This window comes from Crocuta crocuta, unplaced genomic scaffold (assembly GCF_008692635.1).
Source record: "Crocuta crocuta isolate KB4526 unplaced genomic scaffold, BGI_CrCroc_1.0 scaffold587, whole genome shotgun sequence".
NCBI classification, from domain to species: domain Eukaryota; kingdom Metazoa; phylum Chordata; class Mammalia; order Carnivora; family Hyaenidae; genus Crocuta; species Crocuta crocuta.
The window spans coordinates 1,211,042-1,230,228 of record NW_027532403.1 but is presented as its reverse complement, the minus strand read 5'-3'; the positions used below and the strand labels follow the sequence as shown (position 1 = coordinate 1,230,228).

The following is a 19,187-nucleotide window of genomic DNA, read 5'->3' as shown; positions in this document are numbered from 1 at the left end:
TTGCACTAGTTGCTGGGGATAAGGAACCCCGGTATGACCTCTAGTGAGAGAAAACAGATGCACAAATAAATAGGCTAGTGCCTGGTACAGTGTCATAAATACATGAAGAGTCCAGTCCTAAGGGCTGTAAGTGCAAGTGCAGACGATGAGTGTGACTGGAGTTGAAGAAGGCTTCTTAGCACCAAAGCGTACAAATCTATATTCCCAACTACCATAAGTCAAGAATCCCTTTGAAGAAAATAATTCAAAATTGATGAAAGAGCACAAGTCTGTCGTTCTGTACTGACTTGAATTAAGGGAGTCAAAGGAGTTTTTAACATTTTAAATATCTAAAAGGATGTGGCATATATTATTTTTGTTTGCCTTCCAAATGTCTCTTGATTTTGGTACATTTAGAATACTAGCAAATAAGGGAAAAAATGAGAGCTTAGTATATCATGAAAACAGTCCATATTTATAACCCATAAATCAATTTCTCTCTGAATTCAACTTAACTGCCATAATACTCTTCACTTTATTAGTGTCTATCATCTACAACCAACAGCTGTTTCTGTACTACTCTCATCCTAGTACTAGTGCTGTAGGCAGCAGTTCTCAAAGTGTAGTCTGTAGAGGCTTGGGGCTCCCTGAAATTGCGAGTCCTCGAGGTCACCATCCTCATGATAGCACTAACATAGTATTTGTCTTTTCTGCCATGTTGACGTTCGCTCCGATGGTGCAGGAGCAGTGGTGGGTGTTGGCTCCAAATAGTATAAGTAATTCAAGTGATTGAATTCTGCACCACAACACCCTCCCAAGAAAAAAACTTGCCACTGTCACCAAAGAGTATCCTTGATGAAGCAGTAAAAATTACTAATTTTGTTAAATCTTACCCTCAAATGCATACCTGACAAAGTACAGTTCTTTGTCTTTGCCAAAAGCTTTGGTATTTGGCAGATATTTTCTCACAAATGAGCAAAGTGCGTCTCTCTTTAGTGAAACAATTGACAGTGTGTGTTGCCAGTGACAAAATTTGAGCTTTCAATCAAAAGTTAGAATTTTAGAAAACTTTTTCCACTACTCTGGGCCACATAGCTTCCCAAATCCTTAAAGCTTTTCTGATGGGATCAGTGGTGATATTAATGTGATTTTTATATTATGTAATGAAATATGTCAACTCAGTCAACCAGTACTTGCCAAACAACCAGTGCATAATGTTACAAAATCATGCATGGTTAATTCAAAATGCAAGGTAGATACGTGGATTTTTAATGTTAGGTGGGGAAAGTACCTACATACAGGTTTTGATTCTACATTGCAAATGGCCTTTAGGAAACCACCATTTGCCGAGGTTTAGTATAGTGTCAAAGAAGAAGCTCCAGAATAATCTGAAAAACTACTAAAATAACCCTCCACTTTCAACAACATATCTGTGCGAGGTCAGAGTTTCTTCATATACTTCAACCAAAATAACATATCAAAATGGAAATTCAAGTGCAAAAGCAGATAACAGAATCCAGTTGTCTTCAATAAACCAGATGCTAGAGATTTGCAAAAAATGTAAAACAATGCCATACTTATGTTTTTGTTTATAGGACAGTCATTTTTCATAGGAATATTTTTTTAACATGACAGACATGTTTGTTGTTTTTAAATGAATTAAAATTTAAAAATTTTTCATTTTAACTTCTAATGTGATAAGTATTTGTAGATAAACCCACACAAACAAAAGCTCAGTGGGATCCTCAGTGATTTTTAAGTGTTAACTGCCCTGAGAGCAAAAAATTTTGAGAACTACTGTAAGAGAATTTTCAAGGTATTATATACCAAATTATAATCTTAAAGGGGAAACAAAGCAAACCCCTAGCAAACCTATGTGTACAGAAATGCTACAGCAAGATCTAAGCCAGTCTAAATTCTAAAATTTACGGTCTTAATGATGAGCAAATTGAACTTTTGGGAGCCAGAGTAACTATTTATTGGGCCTCTTTTTCCTTTCTTCTTTCCTTTATCCATTCCATAAATATTTACTGAGCATATAGTATATGAATTGTTCAGGAATCCATGCCTTAATTCTGTGAGGTATTGTTTATATATGAGGAAACAGATTCTGAGTAATTACGTGAATTATCTAAGCATGGTGCCCAAGTGAATATGAATGTTTGTGATTTGAGTTCTCTGCCTCCACTGCCCATGTCCTTGAATATTAAACTATATTATTACTCATCTCTTGGAAGCCAGAGGATGCCAGGACTATCTGCTTTTGGTTCCCTGGGATATGAGCTGTGGACTTCAGAGTCACCAACTGGGGTTCCAGTTCTGTCTGCTACTTAACATCCTGTGTTAAGTATCTTGTACGAGAGTTCTGACCCTCACAGAACCTTGGTTTTCTTCTCGACAGTACAAAAAATCGTAACACGTAACTTAGGGGTGACTTCAGGATGAAAAGATAGAATACATGAAAATCACCACTACATAGAGAACTAGGAAAATAGGAGGTGCAGACCCACTGGTGACACCCTTGTTCTCCACGTGGCTAGTTGTTCCTGTCTAGATGCTTCTTTGCAGGCCACACTCACCTGGCAAGGCAGTTGGAACAGAGACAGAGAAAGGAGCTGAGGGCGAGCACTGTGGAACAAGAAGAGCAGGGACTTGGGTGTCAAACTAATGTTAGCACAAGTCCTTTCTCGGCTAATTATTACTTAACTCTGTGTCTGAAAGAACTCTGCCTTCTCATCTATAAATATAGAGGTGATACTGCCCACTTATATGGATGAGTGCCAGAGAACATAAAGGCATGGCCTTAATGACTAGCACTTAACTGGGTGTCTAATCCCTATTAATTCCTTCCCCTATGACACGTTCCTTCCGTTCTTTGGAAAACATTATGGGCATCCAATAGAGACCATCCCTTTGCCTCTAGACTCAGACTTGAATTGTTTGTCCTGCAAATCTTAGAACTTAACCAGTTCCTTCTCAGGAAGTCTTCAGAGCCCAGGCCCTAACCGTTACCTTAAAAAGCTGCTGCATCACAGCCAGTAGTGGTCTTCGATTTGAAAGCCACCTCAGACAGGAGTCAGGTGTTTAGCTTTGGTGGGGCTTAGGAGATTTCCAGTGCAAAATGTTACTTTTGAGGTCTGGTTGATGCAAGTGTCGTCGTGTTCTTCCTTTTGGAGAAAATTAATCTGCTCGTCTTTGCGGGAAAGCTTGAGAAGCTCAGGTTCTCAGAAGAGGAGAGGAAGACACAGTATGAAATTACATGGCTTCTGTTCCAGGAGGACCAGGTTTCTTGAGTTTAATAAAAAGGAAAATTGCACCATAAAAATTGAGGCCAGATGAAATGGCTCACCTTAGTAAGTTGGTAGAATGTTAATATTCCCTGGATTTGGTTATTACCAGCAGGATCATTGATAACATGCACAGCCAATTGCAGTGGAACTCAAGGCCTTTGTGCACAGCCAGGTCCCGCACTGCGGGCTTAGTTGGAATCTGGGGCTGTGCAGAATGGGGACGAGCTACTAGACCAGCAGGTTTCTCCCCTGGTTCCTGCACTTACCAGCAGGCCCACGGCCTTAGCCGGGATGGTGCCGAACCACTTTTTAGTCCTTCCCAGAACCACATCCTCAGAGGCTGACAGCATTCATGGCAGCTTGAGTTACTGCCAGCGGTGAGTGGGTCATTTCTGGGAACGCTGCTTTGGGGGTGGCTCTCAGGATCCCTAAGTGGCACCCACTTCGTGTCCACAGGAGATGTGGGTTTTATTGGCTGTTATGCCAAAGAGGTCCTTACCTGCAGGGACCAGCCTGGGTGGCAGCCAAGCTCGCTTCCTTGGAATGTTTTCCAGTCCTGGAGAGAAAGGCGCCAGTTGAGTCTCTACAGCTCTAACCACTTCTGCTGAGGTGCCTCTTTGTCTGGTGTGATTCCTGTGCCTGGGACAGAGACCACACAGTCATTTCATCGATGTCACATACTGTCAGGTATGGTCCAGATGGTCAACTCAGTGTCCAAGATTTTATGAACTTGGCTCTTCAGGGAGGGTGCATGGTGTGCTGCTGATGAATGTGGCCCCTAGAGCCATACTTTCTGCATATGAACTCAGCTTTGCCACTTACTAGCTCTGTCCCCTTGGGAAAATTACTTGACTTCTCCATGCCTCAGTTTCCTCATCTGTAAAAGGATAATAATAGTACCTGCTTTAAAGCTACTATAAAATGCTTAGCACACAGTAAGCACTTGTGTTAGTTGCATAATAATTATCATGCATTAGGTGGGTAGCATGGCCTGATAGTTTTTAAGCTTGGGAAAAGACTGCAGGCTTCCTACTGAATAACCATGTGTGGGTGCTGAGTGTAGGTAAGAGAGCTGTCTTTTAGAGCCTCTCCCCACCCCTTACGTTTTCTATCCCTTTTCTAGTACCTGCTCTTTCCATCTTTCTTACTTTTCCTTTGTTCACCAGCCCCAGATTAAAGAATATATAGTTGGAAGATTAGAGTTTGTGTCCTGCCTCTGCCACTTACTGCCATGTGAGCCTAGACAAGTTTCTGAACCTCTCTGAGCAGCAGTGGAGGATTCAGGATGTCTCAAGGCTGCCAGGTAGTTCATAAAGGTGGGATAATAGTGGGTGCTGTTACCTGGGGGTAATGAAACAAAGGAAACACAGTGAGAATAGCTGGTGATTCTCCACTGGAAGCTAAGACGTTACCTGTGAATGTACCTATGTGCCAATGAATGTACCCGTGAATGTACTTGACTGTACCTATGAATGAAAAAAGAGTCAATGTGATTTTTACCCTTCATCTCTACCGTACAGGGAGATGTGTAGTGGGGAAAAGCACCAGAGTGGGAGTCAGGAGACTTGGGTTCTGTTAAGTGGGGTGTTAGGTATAAAGTCTCCACTATTGAGCAGGAGTCGGAAAGATGGGCGTTTCTCTATTACTTGATTCACTATATGTAGTGACCCAGGGGTTTCCATTCCCTTTGTATGCATTGTGACCCTGTATCACTGCAGTTGTGTAGTGAGCAAGGCTATATTATTAGAAGTGCTGACAGTAGTCTTGGCTCGATCATCCATTCCCTGAGACCTCCATTTCTCAGCTTGTCTTAGAAAATACATAGCCAAAACATGGAAAGAACCTAAGTGTCCATCAACTGACAAATGGATCAAGAAGATGTGGTTTATCTATACAATGGAATACTACATGGCAATGAGAAAGAATGAAATCTGGCCATTTGTAGCAACATGGATGGAACTTGAGGGTGTTATGCTGAGCGAAAACAGTCAGGCAGAGAAGGACAGATACCATATGTTTGCACGTATAGGAGGATTAGGAGGAACTTAATGGAGGACCATGGGGGAGAAGAAGGGGAAAAATAGTTGGGGAGAGGGAGGGAGGCAAACCATGAGTAACTCTTGAATGCTGAGAACAAACTGAGGGCTGATGGGAGTGGAGGAGAGGGGAGGGGAGTTATGGGCATGGGGGAGGGCACTTGTTGGGATGAGCACTGGGTGTTATATGTAAACCAATTTGACAATAAACTAAGAAAAAAAAGAAAATACATATTTTAAAATGAAATTTTGGTTTCTTACAGCTTTAATGTGGTGTGAAGGCATATAATTAGATAAACTCTGGCTTTTCTATCTCCCAGTTCCTTTTCTTCATAGTACTTGATCCCATCTTTTTCATTTTGGTTTGGTACTGGTTTTTTACTTATCTATTCTTTGTCTCCAATACGCCATCCCACTCCCAGGCCCCTAGAAAGGAAGCTGTGTGAGAATAGGAACCTTGTATGTTTTGGCCGTCAGTGAGAGAAGAGTGCTTGCTTGATACATTTTAGGTGTTTCACCAGTATACACATAAGCCCTCATATACAGGTGTAACTGTGCATTATAATATAGTTACATAAATTTGTCCTTTTGACTAGCTAGTCAGTTGGTGGTTCCTCCCCTGTTCCCCACCACAACATACACCACACTGTTATTTGGAGATCAGAGGACTAGAATTAAGAATGGTTATATTGTCTGTCTTCAGATTTCCACAGAGTAGCACTGCTTGGGTCCTTGCCTTGTGTGTGCATACGGTATCAGAGGACAAGAACTCCTGATATCAGAGGAAGCCCACAGTTGAGGGTGGCGGACGCATGACCACGCTGATGATGTGTAACATAGGGTTGGATCCGTTTATATACATAGTGGAGGTGGTCAGCAGGAGGCAAAATATAAACCTCAGAATTGTGCTCACACATATTATTGAGATTTCATATTGCTTTTATTATTTGGCCACAAAAATGGACATAATCCTTGTTGGCTTTAACACACCTACTAGTACTGCTTTCACTATCCATCTTGCAAAATATAAGACAAGGCCAGAGCTTAAATTAAAATCCTCAGCTTCTTATCTTCTTCCCACAGGAAAGCAAATCTGTGTTGAAAACCGTAAAATTAAGAGGAGAGCAAGGATAGCATAATTTAGCAAAAATTCATGGCACTAGATTCTGAGCTATATGACTGGAGGGATAGGTCAGACATTAAGAGGANTATATTTCCACAAGATTTCTGCAATGCTTACTCTTTATAAGCACTCTAAGAAAATACCTTTGTAGATTGCTTGGCAATTATGCTTCTTATGAGACTTTTGAAATGAAACTCAAAGCAGTTTATTGGAGTTGAAATATATTCATCTTAGCATTTGGGTGTTGAGATTTTTGTTTCCATTTTAAAAACGGTTTGTAATAATATCCTTCTATCCCTGCACCCACCCCCACCTCCTCTAGCATTCTAAATTCCTTGTATTTAAGAAGCTCATTCTGTATATTTGGCAAACTGCATCATTAACACTTGAAAAGCATTGAAACATTTTTTTTAACCTTTCACACATTTATATGCATAGATGTCTGTGCTGAGGTATATAGAGAAAAGGCATGGGGCTTTGATAATGGTGCTCTATTTAATAAATGCCCAGGGCTATACGAGCTGTGCAAGTTTAGAGAGGAGCTGATCATACAGGGAAAATCTAGTATGGAAATTATGTCATTGTCTAATAAAGGGTGACTCCCCCCCTTTTTTAATAAGTTTTTTTGGGTGGAGGTTGTAATGATAGGGTGTAGAAAATTAGTATTACCAGCTGTAAAGAGAATTAAGTGTTACTAGGATAATTGTTCCTGATTTTCCTGAGGGTAGTCCTTCCCATTGGAGCTACATACTTTTTACATCTAATTTGTAAAACAAACAAACAAAAACATCAAATTTAAAATTAGTGTGTATGTCATAGGTGCCACCATCATACACAGCAAATGTGTTATAGGGCCCTCACCATTCGATATGGACCTACATTTTAAGCAGTTTATACAGTGCAGTCATCAGGTAGTTCCTCAATTTTTTTTTTTTTTAATACAGATACTTGCTTGTGGAGAAACAGATTTCGCATGTATTTTAGTTTATAGCACAGTAAAAATCTCACTGATTCAAACTGGTAAAGACTTGTCTGAACTAGTTACTTAGTGAATATTCAAAATTCATTGCATTTTATTCCTAGTAAGTTACTTATTACTGTAGTGTTTGTAAATAGAGATTTTCCTGGGACTGCTGTAATTAGTAGATAGGTTTAAAACCAGAAACATATTTTGCATGTATATAATTGCATTGAGTTTACTTTCTTTTTTCATGGGCAGGGGGAGGCGGTGTAGAGTTTATAAAAAAATCTCCCTAATCAGGTTAAACTGCCTGAGTCTTGTTTACATTACTTGCTGGGGATTAAACTTAAACCAAATAAAGAGATCCCAGATTTCAAATTGTTACAGTCCAAAAAAATAATCTGAACCTTTAAAAAATATTATTGTTATGTAATTATTGGACTTCAAATTCAATAATAAAATTTATTTTTAAGCTAATATAAGACATACAAAATGTCAAAATATAAAATGTTAACAACTTAAAGTATTCTTACAGGCCATATTTCCTATTATGCAGTTAAACTCAAGATTAGAAATTCCCTTTAATCAGTCAAGACTTCTAGAAACTAGAGAACCTGAAGATGAACCGAGTAGTGCTAAAGCATAATGGATGGTCATTGGATTGAGAAAGCTGTAAGACATGAAAAAAACACTGTCACAAGGTTCCTAAAGATGTACACTATAGAATTACAAATTATATAAACTAAGGACAGATCAGTACAGCAAATTTATATTGATTGGGTTGTTTAAAACTTTGACCTTCAAATTGGTAATATTCATGTATATGTTCGTTGAACAGTTTTTTGAGTGCCTTTTTATTGACAGACATGTGTAACAAATAAAGAGAGTTTAGAAAACATTTGTGACTTTTGCTCCAGTAACTCCGGGTTGAACGGTTGAACATAACCTGAGGAGATAATCCAGAAGGTCATACATATGTATGTACAGAAATTTATGTAATATAAAATAATAGTAGTCAACCTAAGTCTCATGGGCACTGGTTAAATAACTGATAGTTCCATGATAGGATACACATATACTTGAGTATTTAACATGGAAAAAATTTGAATATGTAATGAGTACGACAGATGAGTTCAGTTTTTCAGGTCTGGAGATGAGTCTTGTGTTATGCTAATGGCCATTTACTGCTATTTTGTGACTTTCTTTGGAGAGATACTCCTATTAACTGTTGACGTTGTGGTTACTTTGCAGTCAAATAAGGTGCCTGTGGTGCAGCCATCACACGCGGTCCATCCTCTCACCCCTCTTATCACGTACAGCGACGAGCACTTTTCTCCAGGATCACACCCCTCACACCTCCCTTCAGATGTCAACTCCAAACAAGGTGAGAGCCCCCGCCTTCCCAGCCTCCTCGATAAGTGAGGAGCCACATCTCATCAGGCTGAGTACTTTCACAGGTGCCTTTGCTCTACGTCACTGGGAGGATCAAAATACATTTGTGCGATAGCAGTTTTTTATAAACTCAGAGGAGTTTGTTGTTAGTTCTTTTATTTTTCAGGATTAAAAAATAGAAGAAGAAGAAAAACATAAAAGGGTTATTTTCGAGGATCCAGTGTATAAACGAATATATTGTACAGATACACTAAAAACTCAGTCCTTGGGGTGCCCCCTACGGTATTCACTTACTGAGGTACTAGGTGTTGATGATAGTGTTACAAAAATGTTAGAAAATGACAACATAGGAAATTTTTACTTTGAATGTTATCTTTTTTCAGTCTTTTGTGATTTCTTTTGGCTTTAGTCCTTGTTATGTTTTATCCTCTTTTTGTTATTTACCGGCACCAACGTAGATATTAATAATAATTAAAGTATAAAACCATCTCTATTAAAGTCAGAATAACGTGAATCTTGTTTTACTTCTCTACATTATTACCCAGTTCTGTGTCTCTATCGTTTATTGAAGAACACGTAGCATAAGAGGTCTGAAAAATCAGAATGCCCAATTTCTTTTTTCTTTCTTTCTTTTTTTTAGTTTTTTATGTTTATTTATTTATTTATTTTTTTTGAGAGAGAGAGAGAGACTGAGCGTGAGCAGGGGAGGGTCAGAGAGAGAGGGAGACACAGAATCTGAAGCAGGCTCCAGGCTCTGAGCTGTCAGCACAGAGACCAGTGTGGGGCTCAAACTCACTAGCCACGAGATCATGACCTGAGCTGAAGTTGGACACTCAACCAACTGGGCCACCCAGGTGCCCCCAGAATGCCCAGTTTCTAACCTGGTAAGTGTGGGTGTGAGTTGGTTGTAGGACTCAGAGCTCAGATTCTGCAGGCCTTCTTTCTGGTCCATTCTGCTTAGAGCATACTTTGAGGATGAATTTGTTTGCCTCTTCTCTTTCCATGTACATACACACTTGGACCTCAACAGGATCTTTAGAAGTTCAAAATAAAAGATCCTATAAAACTGTGTGAAAACAGAGAATGTAAGATGTAAAATCTGCCATCACCAACATTTCACCCATTTTTCCAGCTTTATCTTTGAACTACAGTAGACAACAGAAGTTACTAAGTGTAAAAAATGAGTAGAGTTTAGAGGCTGGGTGTGTTTTCCACTACTGTGAACTCCTCTAGGTTAAATCTGCAATGCCATCATTCCCATCCATTGTTAAAACAACTTATTTGAGGACTTAGTCACTGTTGGACTTTGGCTTGAGTGGAGCTTTGTACATTTACCTAGGAAAGTTAAGAATCACCTATGCACTTGTTTCCAGGTTTGCCTCAGTTTTATTCCTCATTTTCAGTCCTTCTTCTACTTCTTTTTGTGAAGGACCTCCAAAGAATAAGAAACATCCAAGACAGGTCTGAGGACTTATGGTAAGATGGGTATTTTAGGAAGAAGGTGGAGTTTGAGAGGGAAGATCAAGAGTGCAACCTTGGTCATGGTGATTTCAGGTGCCTTATAGACATGTAGAGAGAGAGAGGAGGTAGATAATTTATAGGTCACCATCCTAGAGTGGTATCTGAGCTAGGGCTATATATCTGGGAACCATGAAGCTACAGATGACAGTTAAAGATAGACATAAAAGCCTCAAACAAGCTATTGGCTAAAAGAATCCAACAGTGTGTTTTATTTGGTTTTTAACTATGTATTTAACAATTACATGGTGCTTACTATGTTCTAGGCCCTGTTCTAATCACTTTGAAACACACTTATTTAAAATAAATAACACATCATGGTTCAGAAGTTTTTTCTTTCAAAAATTCTAGGACAGTTCTATTTTTTAAAAAGACGAGTTTATGACCAGCTACCATTACATTTATATTTACTGTTTCCAGCTCTTCTGCTGCCCTACCTTGGTTTGGCTTACTAATTGCAATTTATTATCATTGTTTTAAAAAAATTTTTTTAAACAAACTTTCCAAAACTAGATAAAGAACTAGTGGGCATGATCAGAAAATTGCATTTTATCTGAAGTTCTTACTTTGTCTCCCAAATTTTGATTTTTCCATTTTACTCTGTACACGGTGGTTTTTAAATATCAGGTCTTACTTTCATTACTTTTTTATAAGCAAGGACTCTATATACCTTGCCACCATTTATCTCTGAGGATAGGTAGACTTTAGTTTAAAAAGAACTGATTTACGTGATTTGGGGTCGATATCATTCCACTTGGTCACATTCATCACCAAAAAAAATAAGTAAAAAGCTCCCTAGGTCTCTTGCTTTAATTCTCTTACTGTTCTACTGCCAGCCTTTTTAGTTATGTCCTGTAGCTGAATTTGTTAGAACATCGTGGTGCTGAGGCCAGAGTTGCTAGTTTCTAAATTCCTGGAAGGCTGGCTAGTTTTATTTAAAGAATAAAAGTAAATTTAAAAAAGTATCATGTCCATACTTTAACCATAGATAGAACTATCCAATAAATATAAACTCTTTGTAGCAGAACTGATTCTCATTTGTAGGAAAATAACTTTAGGTTAATTTCACAGTAGGAAACACATTTGTTCTTACCTTTCTCTCACTATGTTGGTGTGGGGAATGTGTGTGGGTGCAGGTTGTAGGTGTGGGAAAGGGAAAGGAAGCTAATACCAGTCATTTTCTTCTCATTATATCTTACAAAAATGTTACAAAGAAAGAGCTTTTAGGAAATACTGGGTTTACATATCTGTTTCTATCTTTGTATTACCCCTTGTATCCTTATAAATAACCACACTCACATAACACTTAACACTTAATAGTGTTAAGTGCTGTATTACATATATTCGTGCATTTTTTCCTCAGCACAACCCTTATTTCATTTTTAAACTGATTTTATTTTTTTAAGTTTGTTTATTTTGAGAAAGAGCGCGAGAGAGAGAGAGAGCGCGCGCATACCCACATGAGCTGGGGAGGGGCAAAGAGAGGAAGAAAGAATCCCAAGCAGGCTCCACACTGTCAGCCCGAGCCCAACTCGGGACCTGATCTTACAAACTATGAGATCATGATGACCTGAGCCAAAATCAAGAGTTGACTGAGCCACCCAGGTGCCTCTGTACTGATTTAAAAGAAAAATAATGATCAAATAGCTTCCTCAAAGATGCGTAGCTAATGAGTGGCAGAATTGATAGATCCAGGGGCTCAGTCGGTTAAGCATCTGACTTTGGCTCAGGTCATGATCTCATGGTCCCTGGGTAGGAGCCGCGTGTTGAGTTCTGCACTGATGGCTCATAGCCTGGAGCCTGCTTCGGATTCTGTGTCTCCCTCTCTCTCTCTGCCCCTCCCCTGCTCACACTCTGTCTCTCTCTCTCTCTCAAAAATAAACAAACATTAAAAAAATCATTAAGGCTATGCTGTTTATAGCCTCCAGCACATAGTAAGTATTCAGTAAATATTAGTTAAATGAATGATGTGAAATGTGTCTTCAGTAGCATAGCAGTTGGTGGAGAAACACACACTTCTAGGATCTTAACATGACACTAAGCTATGTAGAAAACACAAATCCATTTTCTGCTCATGTAATGACCAAGCCATATCATGTACTTGTTGGTATCGTTGGCAAAATTGTTGGTAATACTGACCCAGAATGAAGAATGCGTCTGTTTAAACTCTTTTAATTCACTTGTTCATTTGTTCAGTCATTCAGAAGTATTTATTGAGAATCTCCTCTGGAGACCATCATAATTTGAAACATCGATTGGTAAAACATAGTTTCTTTTTTCCAAGCAGTATATTAGCTCACACAGGAACTCATTTGCACAAACTAACTATAAAACAAAATGAAGAACATCCTAAGTACCCTGTGACAAGTACAAATGAAACATCATAGATTCAAACAGGGAAGAAAGATATCTCAGAGCTATAGACATTAGAGAGGAGTATTTGAAATATGAGTAGAAATTTAATAGAAACAGTCAAACGAAATACCCAGCATAGGAACTAGCATGCAGCAGGTGCTAAGTAAATGGTGGTTTCCCCCTTTCTCCTCTGAGCAGTAAAACCAAATCCAACTAGTTTGTATTGTGTTCAGTTACATCACTCCGGCTCTTGCAGAGTCACTGATACGACATTCTAAGTGCGCCTGGAATGTGGACGGGAGTGAAGAGCAGGGTGTAGGCTTGTTTTGCTTAGATTTGTGATCATAAGCAAGTTACTTGGCTGTGTCCCGGTGATAAAAGTTCAGGGCAATATGTATTTTGTATGTATCTTAACAGGATGCCTGAATAGTCATTTAATCATCCCAGTTCCGGGTTTTCCCATTTGCAAAACAAAAGGCTTAAAGTAGACAGTTTTGGTGGTCTGTATCTCTAGTCATGATTTTCAAGTTCACATTTCCATGAAGGTTCCAAAGTTCTTTCAAGTTCCCTGGTTTTTCTTTTTAAACTGAGTGGTCTTGCTGCGGGCCCTAATGTTTGGGGAGATTTCTGAATCTCAGGGGTGGTTGACAGCATGTTGGAGAAACTCCCCAGTGAATCCGATGTCAAGAATCATCACTGTAGGCTCCCTTAGATTCACCCCCTGGCCTGAACCACCTCAGGCCCAAGGGGAGAAAAGATCCCAGAGTATGAAATTTGGGGTGCACTGTGGCCCGAAAGCAGTGGTATTTCTAGCCAAAAAAAAGAGGGGACGGATTTGAGACAATCTTTTAAAAACAGCAAAAATGAGATAATCTCATGTAAGCTGTTGAGGGATTAAAAACCTTCTTCCTACTTGCTTCTATGAGTTGAGAAATAGTTTATCCTAACTTCAGAGTCAAATTAACACCCGCTTTGAAGGCAACGCTTCTTAAGTCATTCCCATATGTTCAAGGCCTTAAATATATTTTAAGACCCAAATGATGAAACTCATAGGCATTTTAAACAGTAATTAAAGAGTATCTTTCATGTGCTCGCCTAATTTCGCATATTGGTCAGTATACAACCATTGAATGCATATTCTGGGTGTTAAACCTGAAAATGTGTGCTTATATATGAAGTGGGCTTTTTAGGCCAGATTAGCTATGTGAAGAAACTTATGTGGCTTTTTTCCTAATCAGAGTCACTTTCCTCAAAATACACTGAGTCTTTAAGTTTTTGTATTTTGCATTTTTATGCATGTGTCCCTTCTTTTCTACACCCAAGGTAAAATATAAACAAAGAGATGTCATTTGGGACTGGGATTAGGTATAATCTTTAGGTGGTTTTTACAGTTATAGGGCAGTGTACCCCAGGGAGTGTGAGCTCAAGAAACAATTTGGTGGCATTCTCATTTTCTGTGGAATACAACTAATCCAGAACAGCTTGACCTTGGAGCCCAGAGGACTCAACTTGATGAAGAGCTTAGTTGGAGCTGAAGTGGCAGAGACCAAATGAATCATATCAAGTGTGACCATTATGGGGCTGAAGATGATTCCTAATTAATGTTTGATCCTCTGAGGTATCACATTTCCCAAATCTATGTGTCCATAAGGGAGCCAATGGAAATATGAAAGTGGCAATTTACCTAATCCTTGAGTACCATGGCAGGCCATCTACTTAGGAAGGCTGTCATTTTTCCATTCTACACAAAATCAATTGTCTACCATTCTCCAAACCAAAGTGAAATAATGAGAGCAAACTAAAAAAGTTAAAAATCTCATTATGGTCACACACAGCATATTTACTCTTTAAAGAGTTCCTCAAGATGTCCTATCGTAAGACGTGTTTTCTCAAGATTATGAGATCTTGAGAAAAGCTAACAAATGGACTTCAGTTAAATACATCTGATAAACATGGTTTCATGCTAGACCTTAAGTTATAATGGCATAAAGCGTTTTATTGCTTTTCTGTTATCCTTATAGTGAATCTAAATCTAATCTGTTATCCTTATGATCAGTGAATCTAAAAATCCTACTTCTTTGTTGTTCTTTTCAACAGGCATGTCTAGACATCCTCCAGCTCCTGAGATCCCTACCTTTTATCCTCTGTCTCCAGGTGGTGTTGGACAGATTACCCCACCTCTTGGCTGGTAAGATCCTTCCTGCAACCTTCAGCCAGGAATTTGAACACGTGTATTTCTTTCCATTCATGGAAATTAGCTTTATGAATGATAACACTTGCAGAGTTGAAGAAATTTCACACCAACAAGCAAGGTGCTAACTTTATTTCATTTCAGTTTGAAAGATTGAAAAACATACAGACTTTGAAATGGATTGAATGCCTTTGCTAATGTGTGTAGAAAATGACTATGTAGCATTTGCTTTGAAGCTTATAGGTTTATGGATTCAATCTGTGGCTTTGGGCACTTGCTGTGCCTCTACAGAGTGCTCGGTGGGGTTTTCCTTGTCTAGCTTTTTATGAACAACCTATTTTTCTTATAGTTTATTTATTTTTTTTTTTTGAGACAGAGAGAGACAGAGCATGAACAGGGGAGGATCAGAGAGAGAGGGAGTCACAGACTCCGAAACAGGCTCCAGGCTCTGAGCTGTCAGCACAGAGCCTGATGCGGAGCTCGAACCCACAAACTGTGAGATCATGACCTGAGCTGAAGTCGGATGCTGAACCAGCTGAGCCACAAAGGCACCCCTTATTTTTGAAACAAACTTAGACATACTGAACATCAGTCTTTGCTTATACAATGAGCCAGTGAAGTACATGACAAATAGCTAGAAATTCAAAAATACAAGAGCATCTTTTGAATGTTAATGAAGTAAGCACCAGTTTGAGTTCAGACAAGTGAAAAACTGATGTTTGGGCTTTCTTTTTTCAGAATCCAAATACTTTCTGTTTTCTTGTTTGTTTCTAAAAAATTCTTAACTGCTGTTTTCAAAAATGTTTAAATTGTAACGGTAAAGGAAAGGAAATATATTTTTGGAAGAAAGACTTAGTGTAGCCTATTTTTATCATCTTACTGTTAGCGTACAGCTTCCCTCCACGGCTTCTTCATTCCTCCCCTCCCCACTGCTCCCTCCACGGAAACACTGTCAGCTGTAGCAGATGGACCCTCTCCCTTCTTGATCTGGTCCTCTATCCCCAAGGCCTCTATCCCTGCCCCAGTCTCCCTGCCTTGACCCCCTTACGTTCTCTTCTTCAGCAAGAAGGTGTCATCCTGCCATGGAAATTCCAGCTGTCTGTCTGTCTATCTATCTGTCTGTCTGTCTCTCTATTAGCACTAAATCTCTCGGTCAATTACTGTTTGGGTTTAATTTATCATGCATACACTTTCAAACCTACATCAATTATTGTGTCTTAACTTAGAGGCAATAGTTCTGTGCTGAGTGGTAGCTGGAAATACAGATGGTGTAAATGAGAAATGTGGAATGTGGGAAAAAACAGAGAGAGAGAGATGGAATTCTCCCAGTGGAGAAGGAATAATTCCAATTAATTGATCTTTTATTTTTTGACTGTAGTATGGGTATATGAAAAGGTAGGGGGAGTGTGATATTTTTAAAATATTTATTCATTTTTATATCAGTTTCATTCCCCTCCCTCTGTCCTTCCCTGAAGTTCTCAAAACTCTGAAAGGAGTACTCCCCATTCTCATGGTTCTGTTATACTCCGTAAACATTTGTTATGTGCCTGTTTTGTTCAGAGCATCAGCGGGGCTGGGAGAGAGAAAGGGGTAAAGGGTAATTTGCGGGCTGGTTGGTTTTTAAAGCTGAGGGTGGGAGCTCCTCAAGGTAAACCATGCTTTGATCGGGTGGAAGTTAAGAAGGGAAGAAGTTGCGTAACTGAAGAAATACTGTGGTCTATAACACCCCGACACAGTTCTTTTTGAAGCCCTCCCTCTTCTGACTCGTGTTTTGTCATTGATGGGTTCCTTTCTTCTGTGACCTCAGGCAAGGTCAGCCTGTATATCCCATCACGGGAGGATTCAGGCAACCCTACCCATCCTCACTGTCAGTCGACACTTCCATGTCCAGGTAGGTGGGAGCGGAAACTGGGCCCAGGACAAGTTGCTCTTCCTGCGCTTGCATTGTGTGCGCCTCTGCTTGCCTCTCGGTTGGCTAGGAGGGTGCGTATCTCAGCCACGTGTCTGTCTGTGCAGTGTGCCTGGCTCCCACACTAGGTGTCGCAGAGATTCCTGGGTAGGAGCCAAACGCTGCACCCCACCAGCACCAGCCACACCCCTCTGGGAGATGGACTCGGCCACACGGGGGGTTGGGGGGGGTGGGGACTGAGCATCCAAAAGCATTTACTGCCACCTGACCATGGGATGTGACATGTCCAGAAAGCAGACGTTAGAAGAAGAGCTTGTTTGATTCAGAATATGCTGGGAGTCCGGGTGGGGTAGGGGGAAGGATGAAGACTGGTTTGGTCTGAGTTCTGTAATTTGCTCTCTTGGAGGAAAGTTGTAGCAGCTTAATGTGACAGTGTTTGAAAATGCCCAGATAGTCTCGAGCCTTCCTGGACCAAGGCTGTCAGAAGAGAAGGAATGGTGCTTACGAGCTGACAGGCCGTGCGGGGTGTGTGTCCTAGTGTGTGAATCAGGCCCTGTGTGGACGTGTTAGTTCAAGCACAGCCCTGTGAGACCTGCCGTGCCACACTGCTCTGTGTAATGCTTCTGCTTCTGAGAGGATGGCGTCTGTGCCCTGTGCTTGATGTACACACACACTTGTGCACCATCTGTGTGTTTACTGTGGCTTGTCCAGGGGAGCTAGCAGTACTGTGCTGGAAGGCAAACTGTTGGGCTGCTAACCGGTTGTGAATCTGTACTTCTTACATAGGTATGCAATTCCCAAGTTCTGGGGAGAATTTCAGCTTTAAAAAAAAAATCATCATTTGCTCAGCAAATTGTAAATCTAGGGAGGGCATTTGATTAATACCTTTTCCCCCAAATATATATTTACCCTTTTAACATTGTAAGAACTCTCTGATGACAGTATTTTCTCCCATGCAAATAACCAGCATCATGTATCTTTGCAAACAATTCAAGTAAGCAGAGCATCATTATTTAATCAAATATTTGTATTTTTCCCATGCCTCCTTAATTTTTAAAAATTTGTTTCTGATCCAAGCAGAGTGCCTCCTTTCCCTCTCAGATGAAGGAGTTAATTGTGCTGGATGTGATAAAAGACCTGACAACATTGTTCTTGTTGAAGTAAATGTTTACTTTAAAACAGTTTGAAAAGCAAAAATTTCTACAGGATATTCAAATTTATCCAAAGCACTTATTGAAAGTACTCTTTTATTTTTCTTGCATGGCAGTTGCCCTCTTTTGTGATGTATGGTGGTGGATATTTTAAGATGATTTTTTTATGCTGTACCAAGCATACTAGGGAGAAAAGCCTTTAGCATCTGTAGTTTCTACCTGCTGCAGAACTGTATCCTTACCCTTAATTTTATTGTCAGTTTTCCACAAGGCTAGATCTCTCAAACATTACTTTCTTTCTGTGTAAAAGATTATTTTGGATGATGTCGATGGTAACTTTATTAAATTGGGGGCTAAAATAAAAAACCCCTCCCTGTCCCTTATTTTCTCATTGTTCTCTCCTAATATCAATAAAGAAGCCAATAATATGAGAAGACTTAATTAATGTGGCAGTTTGCTTAGGAATGTAGGCAGAGATACTTTAATGTGGTATCTTTAGCTATCATTTAAAAATCATTTAAAAAGCCAGATCCTAATACAGTGTTATGTTTCCAGCAATTACACTAAACTGAATTTCTTCTTTAAAAACTGCTTTGCAAGAAAAGTCCCTTTTTTTTTTTTTTTTTTTAAAAACTTTTTTTTAAAAAAAATTTTTTTTTTTTTTTTTTTTTTTTTTTTTTTTAATTCTGTGACCTAGACCCCTCCCAGGAAAAATGTCTGATTCTATTAGTTTGGGGAAAAAATCTGTTATACAAGGAATACGTATAAATATGTTCCACCTGAATACAGAAAGCAATTAATTATTGGCCCACTCTAATTTGTAGTTAATACTCTCACGTTTAAAGAGATGTTTTCACTCTCAGTCAACAGCAGTTAGTGGATTGTTTCAGGGTTCTGCCTCCTTTTGCTACAGCAGCCACTAGTGCATCTGCTTTCTTTCCTTCTTTTAGGTTTTCCCATCATATGATTCCTGGTCCTCCTGGTCCCCACACAACTGGCATCCCTCATCCAGCTATCGTAACGCCTCAGGTCAAACAGGAGCATCCCCACACTGACAGCGACCTAATGCACGTGTGAGTATGCGTCTGGTTTCACCTGTGATTGCCTGTAAGCTACTGTGAGGATTTAAACAGTTTCTTCCAGCAACTGTTGAATATTTCCCCCCTCTTTTATTATGAAAAGTTCTGCCCCTGAGGACTTTAGGCAGCTGAATTTAAGGTTGGAAAGGAGCAGAGACCTCAAAAGATCAAGGGAACCTCACCAAAACGGAGTACTCTTCAGA

At 39.6% G+C, this 19,187-nt stretch overlaps 1 protein-coding gene across 6 annotated transcripts in view; it reads left to right on the top strand.

Annotated features, from left to right (window-relative positions):
• Positions 1-19,187, top strand: part of LEF1 (lymphoid enhancer binding factor 1) — a 120,505-nt gene that overhangs the window by 75,519 nt on the left and 25,799 nt on the right. For 4 of the 6 annotated variants that reach the window (XM_077778445.1, XM_077778449.1, XM_077778446.1 and 1 more), the window contains exons 4-7: positions 8,641-8,773; positions 14,752-14,842; positions 16,653-16,736; positions 18,856-18,978. In XM_077778445.1, coding sequence (XP_077634571.1) covers positions 8,641-8,773; positions 14,752-14,842; positions 16,653-16,736; positions 18,856-18,978 — 431 coding nt within the window. The remainder of the gene's footprint in view (positions 1-8,640; positions 8,774-14,751; positions 14,843-16,652; positions 16,737-18,855; positions 18,979-19,187) is intronic. The other 2 variants (XM_077778447.1, XM_077778448.1) reach the window with 1 other exon arrangement.